Below are 20,265 nucleotides of genomic sequence, written 5' to 3' on the forward strand. Positions count from 1 at the left end.
TGTACTTCTGTGGGAACACTTTTCACTTACCAGCCATTTATGCAGTTTTATAGGGTTTGGATTGCCAGCTCAGTTTCTCTGCAAGTATGTACAGTATATATGCATCTACACACATTTACATAGTTTGGTTGAAAAAAAAAATCACATCCGTCCAAGTTCAACCAGGGATATAAATTATTGATTTATAAAGCGCCAACATATTCTGTGGCGCTGTTCAAAGTAAGAAACAAACATGAAGTACGGTACATAATAATACAGACAATGGTATACAATAATATACAAAATACAGAGTTGGTACAAAGTACAGAATTGGCAATAACAGTGACAGAATAAATAAATGTGTAACAAAATCCAAAACACAAAGGGTGAGAGAGCCATGCCCTTGCGAGCTTACAATCTCAAGGGAAATGAAGTACATTTCTTTCCTCTGCCCTCATATATTGAAGTTAATCCAGCTGAAGGTAATAAAAAAACCTTACAAGGCTTTGGCCAATTAACCTTTAACGGGAAAAAAAATCCTCCTGCTGAGTATTGCCAAAGGTGGTTTGGATATACATTTTTGCCATAACTATTTCCTGTGATAAAATATTCCACATTGCACCTTGTCATGCACATCAGCACAGAAAGGCGCCTTGGCACCTGACTGCTGCTGTTTACATACAGTCATTTTTTTAAATTAAAGAGTACCTAAGTTAAATGACACTCTCTTAATAAGGACAGATAGGGGTGGGGTGTCGAGGGGCTTAAATACTTACCTGTTCTGGCATCATCCTTCCGGACAGGTGATCGATCTACCCCCTCACAGAATGGGCCCTGGCAATTTTCTTTCAAAATCACTGCTGAGGTTCTGGCCATCCCAATCCATCCTATCTAAGTAGGCGCCTTTCATTGACAGGCTTTGTCATTTTAGCTTAGATATTCTTTAAACTATGTTTCACAATTGCAATGATTTAATTGTCCCAGTTTTTTAAAGTGGGATTTGATTTCATTAGCTGTTCTACCAGTTGTATTTGTTAAAACTTAGCCAGAAAAATATAGCATTTTCACCATGATTACTGAACGTTTGTGTGTCCACATCATATATCATATAACAGTCCAGTTGCTACATGTACCAGCCTGCAGTATAAAGTTTTATCTATCAGAGCATGCTGGGACTTGTAGTACTTAGAAATGTGACAGGGATTCAGGCTGGATCCACATTATGAGCTCTTTTGTGAGCGCCTGCTAAACGCTTGTTAAAAAAAGCGCTCCCATTCACTTTCATTAAAACCGTGGTAAAAATCGCTGTGATCGTGTACATGAAAAAAGTATGCAATTGTGGCAATTTTTACCGCGATTTTAATGAAAGGTAATTGGTGCGTTTTTTTTTTGTTTTTTTTTACAAGCGCTAATCAAATACAACCGCTCACAAAAGCACTTATAGTATGGATCTGGCTTCATTGCTCACAGTAAGATGAATAGTAATGAAACACCCAGCCAGTAGAGGGAGTTGTTACAATCATGCTGTGTTTATGTTCACACACTGCACTGTGCTGCTCCATGTTGGAATTATCACCAGATCAGAGCAGCACAACCTAACCCCCTCTCCAGACACTCTTATCCAATGTTTTCCTTCACATGTGCTGTCTCGTGACCTGTCTTTGCAGCGTCTGTCTGTCCTTTTGTCTTTGTTTTATTCCGTCTCCACCACAGGCTGGGCCAAGTTTAACTGTGAATCAGAGCGGGTCTCCTTCAAAATGGCGGGCAGGAGGACGCGATTTCTGAGTACGCCCTGCTTGGCTCTTTGTGTGTAACTCTTTACTCCTTCCTTGTCTCTCCTTTCTTCCTCCTCTTCCCTTTTTGCTGGCATGCACCCCCTTTGCCATGAGCTGCAGATTTGCTTCCTGGTAGAACGAGCAAGGAACAGTGGGGTATATTTATCAAAACCAGTGAAAGCAGAATTGGAGTAAATAAGGAGCAAATCCATTGTAAACATGGAGCAGTTGTTAAGACCAATCAGAATCCTTGCTATGGACAATCACAGACAAAGCTGGCACCTCCTAAATATATCATCATTCATAGAAAACAATCCAAAAAGTCAACATTTTGGGGACCACGGAGGGTCCCTTTCTCAAGACAATGCCCGCTCAAAGGCAAATATCTGTCCACTGCTTGTGGCCACAAAGAAGGATCAGGTGAAGACACCCATATACACTCACTCGTTGGGTTTTTGGATTGTGTTTTATGATGAAATATATTTTTAGGAGGTGCCAGATTATCTTTGATTGTACATGACTGAGGCATCATCCTCCAATCAGCTGTATCACTCCTCCACCAATTTCAGTAGCTGATCCAATATTGTCAGTGTGAGAGAACTCCAGTTGTTAAAGCATTTCCTTGCCATGGACGCCTGTTTTATTTTGTACCAGTGATGCTCCAGTTTTCCTTGCATTGTTTTTGGTAAATCCAGCCCAGTGGGTGTTCTGGGTAAGTTACATTCTCATCCTAAATATACATCAAAAGAATAAAACCCATTCCACACACTGTTCATTTTCTGTCTGTTAGAACTGACAGCCCATGTAAGTCAATGAGCTTACTTTTACTTCTAATGCGTATTCCATCTTCCTGATTGGCTTTCAAGTCACCCTACATCGAGAGGGCTAAAAATGACTACTTGCCTGTCTGTTGTGCCGATCTTCTGCTTCCAGTAATTTCTGCCCATCAATGAGAATTGTTAGTGATCCAAATCCCACAGACTACATGCATGTGTGTGACTCGGAATACTGAGACTAAAGAATCATCATTCCTTTCAGCCCGTCTTCTATTATTTTCTGAAATGTATTACAGGTGGCAGCCTCCATATTCTACTACAGTGTTCCTTTCAGTTCAAGCTTCAGGAATAGTTTTTCATCTGCTCAGTGTCTCCCTATTGGTCCAAATTTCTTTATTTATTTCCTGCCCCTTGACCTAATAAGGGGAATTCGCCCAGAAAGAGATAAACAATAAAAACTCTAAATGGGATGCAACTTATCACACAGCCCAGAACTAAATTAATTTTTCTTGGGGTTGGGCTTTAAGACATTTAGAGTTGGGCTTAAAATCAGCCTTTCATTAGATAAAATGTTGATTTTAATGAATGATTTTATATCAATTGAAAGTTTGGTTAAGGTACACCTTCTGTCATTTTTTTTTATTGTTTTTGCCCCATAGTAATAACTTACCGGGGTGTAACATGCCTGTATTGTAAAACAGGGCTAAAATCAATAGTTACAAGCATATTGCATTATTGCTCAGAGCTTCACTTGGAAGCATTTTAACCATACTCAAGTACACAACACCTTCCTGACCAGCTTTAAAGGACACCAGAGGTGAGAGGGATATGAAGGCTGCCAGTTGCCTGGCTCTCTTGCTGATCTTTTATGCATTGGTAGTGTCTGGATTGCACACCTGAAACAAGCAAATCCAGTTAAACGTCAAACATCTGATCTGCATGCTTGTTTAGGGTCTATGTCTAAGAATATTAGAGGCAGAGGATAAACGGAACAGCCAGGCAATTTGTATTATTTAAATTAAATGAAATAAATATGGCTGCCTCCATATCCCTCTCACTTTAAGTGTCCTTTAATGCTGGGTCAGGAAGGTGTTGTGTAAAGTTCGGCTTGGGATTATAGGTTAGCCCTTCAATGACCCCTTCTGTTCTTTTCTCAGCCCATATCCACATGCTGGTCTTGTCCTGACCCTAGTAATCCCATAATGCAGCTTATGGCTCCACTCCGTTTGTCAGGCTTGGAGGAAAAAGGAGGCCTACAAGCTCAATTATGTCATCATCCTGCGACATGACATTAGTTTTGTGAAGGCACTGAAACCTCTTGCTATCCTTTTGCATTTTGCAAGCTCAGCCTTTTCTCTTTTTTACAAGCCTTCTGTTTGCACAGCTTCAGCAATGCCGCATTTGCTGTTTTCTTGCAGTGTTTATTCCTTTCAATTAAACAGACATGTGAGAACTTACTCTATCAGTAAAATTTTACCTCATTGAACAGATTTTTCATCTGTCATTTAATTGCACTTCTGTCCACTTCAGCTGTCTGTGAACCATCCAAAGATTGCACAGTCGCCAATCCACCAATAGGCACTTCTAATCTCACTAGTAACAGCATATAAAGATTCAAGAAGTAAAAGGGTTAAACAGGCATTGGCCTAACACACGTTTTGTGGGGTTCGTGCACTTCAGAGGCCACAAAAAGTAGCCCTCCTTGGCTGGAATCTTGAAGTGCTGTTACTGGTGAGGTTAAAAGAGCCTATTAGTGGACTGGTGCCTTGCCTGTGCAATCTTTGCATGGTTTGAATGCTGCTTCGCTGGAAGCACACCACTGTATTGGCCACTTTTATCCCCTGCCAGTGCGTTGGTGCCGAACTTTCTATGCATCAGCTGTATGTGAGGCTGCAAGGACCTCTAATGGGACTGCTTATTTCGCTTTTTACTGCTAACTGCCACTAAACAAAACCTTCAGCTTTCTTTTTAATGTGTATTCCCGATGAGCAACTTTCATATGTAACACACGAGTGCCTTTTATTAATGACCTCCGGTAATTGATAACATGCCTCTTGGTCAAGATGGAGTGTTGTTTTGTCAACGGGCATTGCTACAATAATTTATGGGGATTCTGCTTCCTTGCTGTCATGAGCAGACACTGGAAGGAATCAGAGATTACTTTGCTATTATGCCATTAAGGTTAGTTTTTATACTTCAAGTTGAACGTGTTTTCAATATTTTAACAACTTACATTTTGGGTTAAGACCTTAATAGTCCTAGTTCACCTTCCAGTTTTTTTAAGAGTAATCACAGCTGCTTCAACACTTTAATCACTATCAAGCATGGGCCTGGCAGCAGAGTGGGTGTTCCCAGGTAGAGCGCACTGTCATCTCCTCCCTGTATTGTTAAGATATTTAAAGAGAGTCTGAAGCGAGAATAAATCTCGCTTCAGACCTCATAGATAGCAGGGGCATGTGTGCCCCTGCTAAACCGCCGCTATCGCGCCGCTAAACGGGGGTCCCTTCACCCCCAAATCCCCCTCCGTGCAGCGCATCCCCTCTTCCTGGTTGGGGCAGGGCTAACCGCCGCAGCCCTGCCCCACGCGCGTCTGTCAGCGCGTATCTCCGCCTCTCCCCCGCCCCTTTCAGTCTTCCTTCACTGAGAGGGGCGGGGGAGAGGCGGCGATGAGCCGCTGATAGACACGACTGGAGGCAGGGCTGCAGCCGTTAGCCCTGCCTCCAGGAACGAACAAGATTTGCGGGGGTGGGTTTGGGGGTGAAGGGACCCCCGTTTAGCCGCGGGATAGCGGCGTTTTAGCAGGGGCACACATGCCCCTGCTAACTATGAGCTCTGAAGCGAGATTTATTCTCGCTTCAGAGTCTCTTTAAGTGGTCAGCACTATGATTGCAGCAGATTCCATAATAATAAGACACTGCTGAGGAGCAGTGCTGGCCATAGAGCATAAATCTTACCAGCACAGGGAGGAGGTGGGCAGAGTGAGATGATCTCTCCTGGCAGGGAAAGGCTGGTAGCTCACCTCTCATAACTCCTCTGACTTCTCTGTGCATGCTGGTGAGATAGAAAGCTGTCCACACACTCCTCCTATCCAGTAAAGCTGTATAAATGTTGATCAACAGAAAATGGTGCTTCAGAAGCCAGCCGACCAATGATTTTATATTTTTGTGCAAAAGTAACATTTGCATTTGTGAGATAACCTATTACCTGTTGTGGTGCGCAGTTATCAGATCTTTAATTATTGCAAAAAGTATGGCAATACACAAAATATCATGCATAGCTAATTAATCAGGACTTAAAAGCTCCTTGCAAAACAGAGGGACGTATCCACAACGCATAGATGGAATATTTGCTATTGCTGGAGTTCCATGTTGCAGTGCACTGAGCACCCATCACACATTTTTAGTTATTTTTTTTCACAATGAACCCATAAGATAAGGGTAGTTTGTATTGCAGTATAGGGGGAGCACCATCATGGAGTGTGGTGTCACCATTCGCAGCGGCTTTAATTCAAAGATCCTGCCTGTAGAGAAAGCTCCTGGCCGCAATGCATGCTGGGAGCTGTAGTACATAGATGTGAGTACATCTCGCTCCAGGGAGATGTACGGACTACAGCTTCCGGCATGCATTGCGGTCGGGAGGTCGCTCCACAGGCGGAATCTTTGCGCTCCGGACGGGGAGATACTAGGGCAACTCCCCGTAGACAAGCAATGGCTCTCCCCTTAAACCCCGACCCAACAATGGCGTACTGCAATACGAACCTTTCTTATGGGTAGGTTCATTGTAACATAATCAAAAAAAAGGGTGCTCAGTGCACTTTAAGAGCTACATATGCAATAGTGTCTAGTTGGTAGAAGACCGTCAATGTTTTTCGCAATGAGCACTTACACCTTCAGGTTTTCGCAACTGTATACCCTCTAACCAGAAAGGCAGCACTAACCTAACAAACCCAGAATTGTATTGTAGGACATGTAACCTGTCACAATCGCTGGCTCAGCCTCCGCTTACTCTGCAGCTATTGGCATTGGTCTCGTTAGAGATTCCGCTTTCTGCTTAGCTCCGCCTACTTTCTGCCTACCGCTTCACTTTCCTTCCCCACATTGAGCCATCTCTGTTCTTTGGATGTCTGTTTTGTGCTAACACTTTCTCTCTTTCTGCTTCAGGGAAGATGGTGAAAAAAGTCTGCCCTTGCAACCAGCTCTGTAGTAACTATCTTTTCTATATATCTTTATCATTGCTTCCCATCACATCCTGCACTCTTCACATCCAGAAGTGTCTGCATATTTCACTGTGAAGCACCTGCAGCCATCTGCTGGCCTCTCGGTGAATGGCAGTCACCTGGTATTATTCGGAATGACTTTAGTGGTGCTTGAAATCCACTGTGTAGCGTTTAGAGGCCATGGCAGTGCTCTCCATCGGAGGACCTTTCTAGAGGTTATGTAGGCAGAAAGACCAGTTTGTTTCCTGCCATATTGTTCCATGAGTGTTTGCAGTTTCCTATCTAAACTGTATAACACAATTTGGAGAGGAAAAAAATTAGAGGTTTTTTTAAAATGTCCTCCAGAAATTTTTATTTCATGCAAGATTTTCATTGTTTAAAGGAACCCAAGCGCCAATTTATCAAAATACATTAAATGACCCTCCCCCTAATGCTGTTTTGTAAAAAAAGTGTGTGCCATAGGGGGTGGCAGGCATTACCTTCTGCAGCCCCATCTTTATGTCCAAAGTGAAAGATACAGTGTTGGCACCAAATGCCGACAGGATGGACCTTGTACCTTTTACAGCTCCTATTTGGTGTGCACTCGCTGAGAACACAATTGTAATCCGCAGCAGCAGGTAAGGCACCAATCCAAAATGCAATGCATCATCATCATACTGTTGGTCCCTGAGGAAGTAGAATCTCCGTAAAACTGCTGGAAGACCAGTATATTGCTGTGTCACTGCCTTGTTCTGTACCGCGCACATTAAAGTCTCCATTGCATTTTGGATTGGTGCCTTGCCTACTTCTTCTGCTGTGGGCCCCTATCTTTATGTTGGCATCCATCCCCAGAGGGACCTGCAGGTGCTGCAGAAGCTCCCGGTGGTATTGCGCGACCCTAACCACTGCAGTGCATTCTAGGAAATGTAGTCCTTCAATGGGAGGTCATCTCCTGGCTGGTAGATGAACTTCTGTCGAAGGTCTACATCTCCCAGCATGACTTGCAGAGGCCAGGTGCGTGCAAATACGCCATGGGCACTTCAAACTTGAAGCTGTGGGTCTCCCTGGAGAAGATGGTTGCCAGCATTAAAACGGGTGTCAGGGAGCAGCACCCCAAAGGTAAGTTATGCCTGGCACACTGCAGTGGTGGGAGGGTTTGTTTTATATAGTTTGATAAATGGGTGCTTGGATTCCTTGAAGACCCCAATGTGAGGTAGCTGAGCATAAGTTATACTGGAAGTATTCTGTGTTTCTGATCATAGATGAGCTCAGAAAAGAGCTGGATTATCCCGTCTCATGAACGTCCCATAGCCTTTCTCTCCACAAATAGTAACCATGTCTTAAGGCGCGTACACACGCCATACTGTAGCTAACGACCGGTCTGTCAGACCCTCCCGCTGGGCGAGCGTTCTCCCGACAGTAGCACGTGTGTATGCGCTGTCGGCAGACTGAGAAGACTGTTTCTGACAGGTCCACTCAGTCTGCCGACAGCGCGTACACACGTCCTACTGTCGGCAGAACACCCGCCCAGCAGGAGGGTCTGACGGACCAGTATGGCGTGTGTAAGCGCCTTTATTCAGCGTGTGACCTCCTCCTTCTGAAAGTTTGCTTTCTCCACTTCAGGTGCTAAAGAAGAAGGAAATGAATCCCCATAGGAGCACCAGGACAATCACGGAATAATATTGCAATCATAAGCCACACCAATAATTGATAAAGATGTAAACGTTATTGGCAAATATTGCAATGGATTGCTATTGAATTCAATTGTTTAGTGTACCATTGTTATGTGACTTATTTGTTTGGCATGTGGTTGTTGGCAACTGGTGATATACATATATAATGTACAAACTTTATAGAAACTTTGTATTACACAGGGCGACTTTTTCTCAGTCAGCAGCTCCATTCAGCAGAAAAAGTCACCCTGTGTAATACAATGTAACTATGGAAAGATGGATATCATTTTAAAGCTCTTTCTCCTCTTTCTGGCGACATCTAAATCGTCGCCCTACGCCTTTTAGTTTTCTCTATTTTCACGATCGAAGTCGCGGCCGCGGCTATTTCAGCAACTAAAAGGCATAGGGTGGCAGTTTATATATCATTGGAAAGAGGAGAAAGAGAGCTTTAAAATGATAGATGCATAGTTTCCATAGTTTCTGCACTGCTCGGAGTCCCTTTAAAGGACAACTGAAGTGAGAACAATATAGAGGCTGTCGTATTTATTACCTTTTAAAGTGAACCAGAGAGGAGAACAGAAAAGATTTTATACATACCTGGGGCTTCCTCCAGCCCCATGTGCACGGATCGCTTCCACGCCGCCGTCCTCCGCTGCCTGGATGCGCCGGTACAGGGTCCCGTCATTGCCGCGAGTCGGCGGGTGGACGCGGGCAATTGTCCGCATCACAGGGGCTCCCTCCATACACTTACGCTTGCCACTGTGTACTGCGCAGCCGCAATGCGTAAGGGTATGGAGGGAGCCCCTGTGATGCGGACAATTGGCCGCGTCCGCCGGGAGTGGCGGGCCCGGTACCGGCGGTTCCAGGAAGCGGAGGACGTCGGCGTGGGAGCGATCCAGGCTTATGGGGCTGGAAGAAGTCCCAGGTATGTATAAAACCTTTTCCTTTTTTCACCCCCCATTCCTCTCTGGTTCCCTTTAAACAATACCAGCTGCCTGTCAGCCCTGCTTGACCTAGCTGTAGGAAAAAATATAGAAATATTTCATCTTTACATTGATATTTAAAAAGTTTAGACCCTTAGGTAAATATTTACATTTTTTTTATTGTAATGGGTTTTTTTTTTATAGTAAACATTTTATTTGGGTAGTTTTGGGAGGGTGGGAGGTAAACAATAGATTTATAATGTAAATGTGTGTTCATTTTAATTTATTTTTACTTTCAGTTGTAGTATTACTTTTTGGCCACAAGATGGCGGCCATGAGTTTGTTTACATGAAGTCACTCTAAGCGTAACACACATCGGGGAGGGAACGGTAGAAAAGGCGCAGCTTCCGAGAGAAGCTGTCGCTTTTTCAGCGGGGGAGAGGAATCAGTGATCGGGCACCATAGCCCGATACATTGATTCCCTGGCTACTGAATCCGTGGACGGGAGTGTGCGTGCACGCGCGCGATCGGCCGCGGGAGCGCGCATGGTTCCTGGACGTAGTTTCTACGTCCAGGAACCAAAATAGGTTAAAGTGTACCTGAGCCTAAGCTTGGGTACACAAAATCCGATACTTGCCTAAAAAGAGGGAAGCCTCAGGAGGCTTCCCTCGCTATTCCTTGGTCCCCCTTGCTGAGCGCGGCCCCCCGGAAGATTAGCAACAGTGCATTGTTGCCAATCCCATCGGGGCTGCACAGATCATCCTCCTAGTTAAAGTGCACGCAATAGCTGACTGAGCCAGCATGCGCAGTAGCACGGAGCCGTGGGCTCGCGTGGTCATTGCATACAGATAAACCAGGGAGAGGAGCTGTGCGACCCCGATGTGAAGGGGGGCCACGCACAGCAATGGGGAGCTTTTTAGAACCGAAGGAAGAGTCATTAGGATCCTGAGGCTTCTAGTCTAAATGGCAAGTGCAGATTTTGAAACCGAGCTTTGGCTCGGATGCGCTTGAGTTGTATTATTGTGATTTGAGGCCACTAGATGGTGGTCTTACCTTACTTATAATCTCCATCTTAAGGTGGCCATACACTGGTCGATTTGCCATCAGATTCGACCAAAAGATAGATCCCTCTCTGATCGAATCTGATCAGAGAGGAATCGTATGGCCACCTTTACTGCAAACAGATTGTGAATCGATTTCAGCCTGAAACCGTTCACAATCTGTGGTGGTGGTGCTGCCGCCGCTCCCCGCCCCGCATACATTACCTGTTCCGCCGGCGCGAGTCCCCTGGACACCGCTGCTCTGTCTCCGTGCTGGTCTGGTCTCCGGCATGCTTCACTTCTTCCTGCCCGGCAGGAAGTTTAAACAGTAGAGGGCACTCTACTGTTTAAATTTCCTGCCGGGCAGGAAGAAGTGAAGCATGCCGAAGACCAGACCAGCGCGGAGACGGAGCAGCGGTGACAGCGGGACTCGCGCCGGCAGAACAGGTAATGTATTGCCGCTGTATTGCGCCGGTCGGAAGGATCGACGGGAACGATGGATTTCGGACGGAAATCCATCGTTCTGTCAGCGGTGTGCGCAGCGATTTCACGGCCGTTTCGATCACTGTGATCGAAACTGACGTATTTCGGCGGGAAAATCGTTGGGTGTATGGGCCCCTTTTCTCTATATCCTTTAAGGTATAAAGTAGAAAAAAGAAAAAAAAATGTTAAACGGCACCATTACATTCCTAACTGATTGGCCTATCCTTGCCCATATTTTAATCTCCCATCCCTGCACTTCCTTATATGCAGCGTTCCGCCCCATTGCAACCCGCCAACGCTATATATCTTTTAACACGCACTCACGTGTGCTTCCCAGCATCTCACCACCATCATTTTTGGTTTATAATCCTAATATTTGCTATAATGCATGATGTATTTTATAGCCTTTTTATGCACTTCCTTTATTGTTCCCGTTTGACAAATTACTCCTGCATTGTTGTTTTTAATTGCAATATTTGCCAAGAAAGTTTATATCTTTTATCACAGATTATAGGTGTGGTTTATGATTGCAATATTATGCAGTGATTTCCCTAGTTATTATGGGGAGTCATTTCCTCATTCTTTAGTACATGGTTTGCTCCTTCCCTGAGCACAAAGTAATACTGTTATCTGTTGTTTTGAGCGGTGCTATTCCATTGTGGTTTACATATGTTAATTTCTCCACTTTAGGGACAAGCAGCACCAATACAGTGGCTCCCTCCAATCCTCCAGCACCTCAATCCAACACAGCCCCAGCATCCTCTAGTCGCAAGGGGACCTTCACAGATGATTTGCACAAATTAGTTGATAACTGGGCTCGGGATGCAATGAATCTGAGTGGAAAGAAGAACAGCAAGACACCTGGGCACCCCAACTACGAAGTGAGTGGGCACAGCTATTCCCTTTTGGGTTAAACCGTTTTACTTTTACAGTATAGGACAGTTCTCTTTTGTCCCCTACTTGTACTTAAAGGACCATGATTGAGAAAAATTGTAAAATTTAAAATACACATTAATTAGTGTTACATTTGTCCCAGCGTAAAATGCACTTCAAGTACTTTTTTCCTATGCTCCTGTCACTTGCAGTAGGCAGGTAGAAAAGTGACAGATTTTAGACTAATCCATCTCTTCAAAGGGGATACTAAAGAATTCCTTTATTTTCAAAAGCACTCCCTGGATGGTAGTGGAATACTCCAACTGCCAGTAGAGTGTGCACAGGAGAGTGGCTTTCCATCTCCACTGTAAAGGTCCTTTACAATGAGATGCTTTTGAAGACTGTAATACTATAAATCTCCCACGAGGGAATGTGCTAGTACAAAATCTTTCAGACTTTTATAAGCTATTGTGACAGCTTCATAGAAAAAAATAATTTATTGTGCATTTTATTCTGGAACAAATGCACTAATACATATTTTAACCACTGAAGTCTATCTGGACGGATATATCCATCCAGATACACTATGCTGCTGTCAGTGTGCCGTGCGTATGCTCCTGCCACCGTTAGCCCTGAGATCAATAAATGGGAATATAGTTCCCATTCATTGATCTAAGTCCCCCGCAGAAAAACAGACGTCCTCTTATCAGAGGCTGCAGCCTTTATGCAGAAAAGTTTCCTGTCCTCCTAATGCTTCCTGGAAGCGAGATTGTTTGCTTCCAGAACTTTTGACTGTGGCCAAATAGTAAAACTACACCCACATACATTTTTTATTAAATAAATGCATTCTATTACATTTAAAATTAGCTGTTTACCTCCCACACCAAAAATTACCCAAATACAATTTTTAATAAAAAAAAAAAAAAAAAAGAATTACAATAAAAAAGTTACCTAAGGGTCTGAACTTTTTGAATATTCATGGCAAGAGAGTATATAAATATATATATTTTTTAATTATAAGCTTGTAAATAGTGATGGATGCAAATTGAAAAAAATGCACCTTTTATTTCCAAATTAAATATCGGCGCCATAAATTGTGATAGGGACATAATTTATAATATAATAATAATATAACTGTGTAATAACCAGGACAAATGGGCAAATAAAATACATGCTTTTTAATTACAGTAGCAAGTATTACTTTCAAACTATAATGGCCAAAAACTGAGAAATAAATGTTTTCCAATCCTTTCTTAATCTTCATGTTAAAATGGATTTAGACTAAAAAATAATTCTTAGCAAAATGTACCACCCAAAGAAAGCCTAAATAGTGGCGGCAAAAAAAGATATAGATCATTTCATTGTGATAAGTAGTGATAAAGTTATTGGCGAATGAATGGGAGGTGAAAGTTGCTCGGATGCATAAGGTGAACAACACTGTAGGCTGAAGTGGTTAAGTGTAACAAATTTCCGCGCTGGTTGTCCTGTAAATGTAAATGGCACTCAGGTTCTGAGATGCAGTGTTAGATAAACATAACCACCACAGGGCCCTGCAGTGATGCTGTCGCACAGCATACCACCTCACAAGCTAGATTGTAGACCTGGCTCCCATAGGGAACACCAGGAACCAGGTCTACATTGAGCTCAATCATGAAATTTATATTGCATAATGGGAGCCAGGAATGTTGCTTGTCACAGTAAGTTATTTTACACAATAGCACATCCTAGTACAAGTATATGGTTCTTCTTTAAACCCCTACCAAACCCAAAACTGAGCAAGAGAAACCCGCTCCAAGCATGTCCATTAAAATTCTACTAAGTTACCATCGACTCTTATATCCAGATATGTCCATCTGTCTGCTAAAATACATACAACAGGACTTTCTGGAAGAGGTAAATGTGGTCCATAGAAAATACTTGTAGTTTTTGACCTGTCCATTTTGAGTCAGCTGTACCGTAAGTGAAAATCTCAGCAGCTGACCATGTGACTAAAGCCTAAATGCCATAAAGCAGCAAAATGTGGATAAAAATTAAAAATTTCTTGCACATTTCTGTAGTTCTAAGTGGAATATTCTTACTAAAAACCGCACAATCAATCGTATAGCTCAGTGATCTGCAAACTTGGCTCTCCATCTTTTAAGGAATTACAAGTCCCACAATGCATTGTGGCAGTCTGACAGCCACAGTCATGATTCATAAAGGCAAATGCATTGTGGGACTTGTAGTTCCTTTACAGCTGGATAGCCAAGTTTGCAGATCACTGGTATGGCTTAGGCCTCTTGCACACTGCAAGCAAATCAGATTCAGATTCAGATTTTTAATCTGTTTTTACATCCGATTCCGATTCAGATTTTTAATCTTAACTGCATGCTGCGTTTTTTGATCCGTTTTTCTGTTGAATGTATTCAAGGAAAATCGGAAACGGAATCGGAATCGGAAACGGAATCGGAATCGGAAAACGGATTTGCAGTGTGCAGGGAGCCTTATACTGTATAAAAAAAATGTACTACCGGTATGTGCAGTTGCTGCGTAATGTTTTTTCAGCCACTAGATGGCAGCATAACACTGCCCGAGTTTTTTAGTATGGTCAATGAGCAAATGCGTTAATGCTAATGTTTAATACATGTGTAAGCAGCTTGAAAATGGACCAATTAAATGCCACAGCAGCATTTGATTGGTCTATTTTCAAACTGCTGAAATGTACATAAAGTTAGCTTAAACCTTTGCATCTACCTGTAATTGCAGAGCTGACTTGGGGAGATTAGGCCAGTACACTATCACTAAACAAAAGTTGGGGGGGGGGGGGGGTGGGTCGGCTTATACTCGAGTATATATGGTGTTTCTGTTATTTTTATATATTGCAGCTGTCACCATTCTTTTCCCCTTATGGACCCAGAGCCATTTTCACATTTCAGCGCTCCTCCCATTCATATGCAAATAACGTTATCACTACTTATTGTCACACTCACCACACTTTGGTCCGGAGGGGTCTCTGTGCGCGATCCTCTGTGCGCACGCGCGGGGGCGCACTGTTATGTCTATTTCCGGGTCGGCGCGTGGCGTTGTGCGCATAAGTGTTTGCGCGCGCAGAACTTTGCGCACGTGTGCGCATGGAATTGCACACGCATGTGCGGTCGCTTGCACGCGCTAATTTCGGTGCCAAAACTCAGTATTTAAGCAGCACTGCCTGTAACCACAGTGCTTCTTGTTCTGACCGCTTGGCTGACAGCACACTGGAACTACAGTTCACCGGGAGCGGTTTCCTGATCTGATTCCTGTTGTAACCCTTGGCTTGTGACCCCGACCTCCGCTGATTGCCGCCTGCCTCGACCCTTAGCTCTGTTCTCGGACTATTGAAGATTGCCGCCTGCCCCGGCCCTTGGTTTGTGACCCTGATCGCCGCCTGCCCCGACCTCCGGCTTGTGACCCGACCTCCGTAGTCTGGCGCCGGCCCCGGACCTTTGGACACCGTTTGACCAAGTCTTCTCCACCATTAGCGTCACCGTTCTCCTGACCACTTGCTGAGGTTATAGCAGTAGCGACCTGGTAGGGCACTAGGCAGCGAAGTCCCACATCCCCCTCAAGGGGGTGTGATCCTGCATTCCCCTCAAGGGAGTGTGGGTGAAGACCTGTGGTCACCTAGACTCCGCTACTGGGCAACACCTCTTCCATCATGGGAAGGTCAACGGAGACTGAAGACCTATCTGAAGTCTAACAGTAACAAGCAGCCATTATGGACGCTAGTGGAGCTCGTACGCCGGTGGAAATCCTCTACGAGTTAGTGACTCAGTTGCGGGTTTCAGTTGATGAAGTTCAGAGGGGCTACCAAGAAATTCGTGATCAACTGCGTGGCTCAATTACGACTCCGGCCGGAGACCCTACTTCTGTCCAGGCTCCTGCTCCCGCTGCTGCTCCTCCGACCGGTGGTGATGCCGTTCCAGTTGAGGGAGCTGCCTAACTGGTGCCCGAACCCAGACTACCCAGAGCAGTTCTCAGGGGATCGCTCTAAGTTTAGATGGTTCCAGAGTGCTTGCCGTCTCCACTTTTCACTGTTACCTCGCACTTATGCTAACGAAGAAATTAAAGTAGGGGCAGTTATCTCTCTTCTTCAAGGAGATCCACAGGCCTGGGCCCTTCGCTTGGTCGAACAGCGCCACCCGTCACTACAGAGTCTGGATGTCTTCTTTGAGGCTATGGCGGAAATCTTTGATGATCCGGGACGGGCTGCCTCTGCTGAGAATGCTCTTCAGTCTCTCCATCAGGGAAGAAGACCGGTCGAGGATTACGTAATGGAGCTCCGCGGCTGGGAGGCAGACGTTCCCTGGAATGATTCAGCGCTCAGCTTCCAGTTTTGTCTAGGGCTTTCAGACAATCTTAAAGACGAACTAGCCAGGGTCGGAGTTCCTGAAACACTGAAAGAACTTATTCGCCTCTCCATACAAATTGATAGGCGTTTGAGGGAGAGACGTTCAGAGAAATCTTCCTCATTCAGGCCAGCTTGGAATCTGCCCAGCCCAAGGTCTCTTCCTGCTCCAGTGGTTCCTGTTTCTACCACTCAGGATGAACCCGAACCCATGCAAATCGGGCTTGCCCGTCCTGCTATATCACAAGAGGAAAGACGGCGTCTGAGGTCATCTAACCTTTGTTTGTATTGTGGAAGTCCGGGTCATTTCCGTATAAACTGCCCAGTCAGACCCTCTGGTGAGCCTGAATTTTCAGTGTGTGCAAGCGGTACCCTGCCCCCTCCTCTGGCCTCCTCTCATGTCCCGCTTACCCTCGTTGCAGGAATCGCCAGGAAGGAGCGTCACGATTGAGGCCATCGTTGACTCCGGAGCCTGCTCATGTTTTCTGGACATCCAACTTGCTCAACGTCTGGGATTACCTACTTGCCGTAAGCGCCAACCGCTCATCATCCAGCTGGCAGATGGTTCTGCTACTTGCTCTGGTCCAGTCACATTAGAGACTGCCACTCCTTGTTACCATCCAGGGGGAGCACCAAGAGTATTTAAGTTTTGATCTGCTGCCATCCCCGCTGTTCCCTGTCATCTTGGGAATGCCTTGGTTGAGGACTCATAATCCTGCGATAGACTGGATCTCACGGGAAGTGTCCTTCCATTCAGACTACTGCTTACGGTCCTGCTTTCCCCGTGCCGGGGTTCTGTTCTGTTTGAATTCGCTCAAGAAGGACATCATTCCTGAGATTTATCACGATTTCTTGGACGTCTTTGATAAGGCAAAAGCGGACACTCTTCCTCCTCACCGTCCTTACGACTGCCCTGTCGACCTTCAAGCAGGAGCTCCAATACCCTTTGGGAGAACCTATCCTCTTTCCGTGCCAGAGACTGTGATTCTCAAGAAATATATAGAGGAGAACCTTAAAAAGGGCTTCATCCGACATTCAACTTCTCCTGCTGGAGCCGGAATTTTCTTCGTTGAAATGGACGGTTCGCTACATCCCTGCATTGATTACCGGGAACTTAATAAGATCACGGTCAAGAACTGTTACCCGCTTCCTCTCATGCCTGATTTATTTCAGAGACTACGTTCTGCTCGCATCTTCTCCAAACTTGACTTACGGGGAGCTTATAACCTTATCAGAATTCGTGAAGGAGACGAATGGAAGACTGCTTTCCGCTCTCGTTTCGGGCACTTCGAATATTTAGTAATGCCTTTCGGCCTCTGCAATGCCCCGGCCACCTTTCAACATTTCGTGAATTACATCTTCAGAGACTTTATTGATACCTTCATGGTGGTTTATCTCAATGACATTCTTATCTTTTTCCTCCTCTCAAGAAGAACACTGGGGTCATGTGAGAGAGGTTCTGGCCCGTCTTCGCACACATGGAATCTATGCCAAGCCCGAGAAGTGCGAGTTTCACAAGGAGAATATCCAGTTTCTGGGGTTAAAGATTTCCCCTGGAGGGATGGAGATGGATCCCCAGAAAGTCTCAGCCATTCTGGATTGGCCGACCCCTGCTGATCGTAAATCAGTGCAGCGCTTCATTGGCTTCGCCAACTTTTATAGGAAGTTTATTAAGAATTTCTCACAGATTGTGGCTCCAATCACACGGTTGACCAGCAATCGTCAAGCATTTAATTGGACTGCTGAAGCCCAGGACGCTCAAGGTCTGTTTCACTTCGGCTCCTATTCTGAAAGATCCCGATACCACCAAGGCCTTTCATCTAGAAGTAGATGCTTCAGAAGTCGCCCTAGGAGCCATCCTTTCCCAATGGTTTGGTCCAAAGGCTATTCTGCACCCAGTCGCCTTCTTCTCAAGAAAGCTGAATTCCGCAGAGAAGAATTATGACGTTGCGGATCGGGAACTTCTCGCTATCAAGGCGGCTCTGGAAGAATGGCGGTACCTACTAGGAGCAGAACAACCTATCCTTGTCCTCACCGATCATAAAAACCTGGAATACCTCCGAACTGCAAAGGGATTGAGACCACGCCAGGCTCAGTGGTCACTTTTCTTCTCCCGGTTTAACTTCCACCTGACCTACCGCCCTGGCTCAAAGAATACCAAACCGGATGCCCTGTCCCGCATGTTCCAGTCAGAGTCCATGTCTGACCCAGCTCCGGAAAACATTCTTTCCTCCCAGCATTTTTTACTTCTCCAATCAAGCCTTCTTGATCTAGTCCGACAAGCCTCATCCCGTTTGAGTGAGCCTCCTGACCTCACTGTCAAAGAGGGGCTCTATCATTTCCAGGAAAAGATTTTTGTCCCCGAGGAGACTCGTCTATCAATACTGCAAGCTTGTCATGACAGTAAGTTGGTAGGACATTTTGGGGTTACCAAGACTAAGGAACGTATCCAGAGAAGTTTTTGGTGGCCTGAATTGGTCCAAGACTGTCAATCTTATGTGACTTCCTGTGTGATCTGTGCCCGGTCCAAGAATGCTCGTACCCATCCCTGGGGTCTTTTAAATCCACTTCCTGTTCCGGCACAACCATGGAAAGAGATTGCTATGGACTTTGTGGTAGACTTGCCTCCCTCTGAGGGGTTCACCACCATCCTAGTGGTGGTGGACCGACTCTCTAAGATGACTAATTTCCTACCCTTCAAGTCTGTGCTGTCTGTTTCTGAAACTGCTCAAGTCTTCTTACGAGAGATCGTGAGACTCCACGGATTACCCTCTGACATTGTGTCCGACCGAGGAACCCAATTTACCTCCAGATTTTGGCGGGAGCTTTGCAAAAATCTCGGGATTAAATTATCACTTTCTTCTGGATATCATCCCCAATCCAACGGCCAGACAGAACAAATCAAACGATGGAGCAATATATCAGGTGTTTTAAGTCTGCTTCACAAGATGACTGGTACTCCCTGTTTGCTACTGCAGAGTTTGCATTTAACAATTCTATTAATTCTTCCATGGGTCAGTCTCCATTCTTCATCAATTGTGGATATCATCCGTCAGTTCTGCCTGGTCTTGACTCATCCTCAATATGTCCTGGTGTACAGGAAAGGATTTCAACACTGTCCATAATGCTTTGCAGAAGGCTCAGGAAAAGGGGAAGAGATTCGCTGACAGACTTAGGAGGGAGGGTCCAGTTCTAACCCCTGGAGATCTCGTCCGGCTTTCCACAGCAAATCTTAAACTCTGTTGTCCATCTAAGAAGCTTGCTCCCCGGTTCATCTGACCTTTTCCAGTGCTAAAATAGATTAATCCAGTGGCTTTTAAGTTATCCCTCCCACCCTCCCTACACATCAACCCTGTCTTTCATATCTCCTGCCTGAAGAAGGTGATTCCTAGCAATTTTCCTGGACGTTCCTCTGATCCTCCTCAACCAGTGTTAGTGGACGGTTTGGAGGAGTTTGAGGTAGATGACATCTTGGATAGCAGGAGAATTAGGAATTCTCTCCAGTATCTGATTAAGTGGAAGGGGTTCGGAGTGGAGGAGAATTCGTGGGAACCGGCCTGCAATATTCATGCCCCTAGACTGGTCAGACGGTTCCACCTAAGGTCTCCTGGAAAGCCAGGTCCTAGGGGCACCCGGAGGTTGCCCCTAGGGGGGGGCAGTGTCACACTCGCCACACTTTGGTCCGGCAGGGTCTCCGTGCGCGATCCTCTGTGCGCACGCGCGGGGGCTCACTGTGTTATGTCCATTTCCGGGTCGGTGTTGCGCGCGTGCGCATAGAATTTCGGCGCCAAAACTCAGTATTTAAGCAGCACTGTTCTGACAGCTTGGCTGACCGTTCCCGGTGAACCGTAGTTCCAGTGTGCTGTTTCCTGATCTGATTCCTGTTGTGACCCCAACCTCCGCTGATTGCCGCCTGCCTCGACCCTTAGCTCTGTTCTCGGACTATTGAAGATCGCCGCCTGCCCCGACCCTTGGCTTGTGACCCCGACCTCCGCTGATCGCTGCCTGCCCCGACCTCTGGCTTGTGACCCAACCTCCGTAGTCTGCCACCGGCCCCGGACCTTTGGACACCGTCTGACCAAGTATTCTCCACCATTAGCGTCACCGTTCTCCTGACCACTTGCTGAGGTTATCCCAGTAGCGACCTGGTAGGGCACTAGGCAGCGAAGTCCCACATCCCCCTCA

At 45.5% G+C, this 20,265-nt stretch overlaps 1 protein-coding gene and 1 long non-coding RNA gene across 15 annotated transcripts in view; one reads left to right on the top strand and one right to left on the bottom strand.

Annotated features, from left to right (window-relative positions):
• WNK1 (WNK lysine deficient protein kinase 1) overlaps positions 1-20,265 on the top strand; it is a 262,349-nt gene that overhangs the window by 238,406 nt on the left and 3,678 nt on the right. For 7 of the 13 annotated variants that reach the window (XM_068277690.1, XM_068277693.1, XM_068277696.1 and 4 more), the window contains 3 exons: positions 1,693-1,785; positions 6,691-6,732; positions 11,535-11,725. In XM_068277690.1, the coding sequence (XP_068133791.1) occupies positions 1,693-1,785; positions 6,691-6,732; positions 11,535-11,725 (326 nt within the window). The remainder of the gene's footprint in view (positions 1-1,692; positions 1,786-6,690; positions 6,733-11,534; positions 11,726-20,265) is intronic. The other 6 variants (XM_068277695.1, XM_068277698.1, XM_068277703.1 and 3 more) reach the window with 3 other exon arrangements.
• The window catches only part of LOC137564194 (uncharacterized), a 139,917-nt gene continuing 121,066 nt past the window's right edge, over positions 1,415-20,265 (bottom strand). For both annotated transcript variants that reach the window (XR_011030547.1, XR_011030546.1), the window contains one exon: positions 1,415-1,883. This is a non-coding gene — a long non-coding RNA (uncharacterized lncRNA). The remainder of the gene's footprint in view (positions 1,884-20,265) is intronic.

Source organism: Hyperolius riggenbachi, chromosome 3 (genome assembly GCF_040937935.1).
Source record: "Hyperolius riggenbachi isolate aHypRig1 chromosome 3, aHypRig1.pri, whole genome shotgun sequence".
NCBI lineage: Eukaryota > Metazoa > Chordata > Amphibia > Anura > Hyperoliidae > Hyperolius > Hyperolius riggenbachi.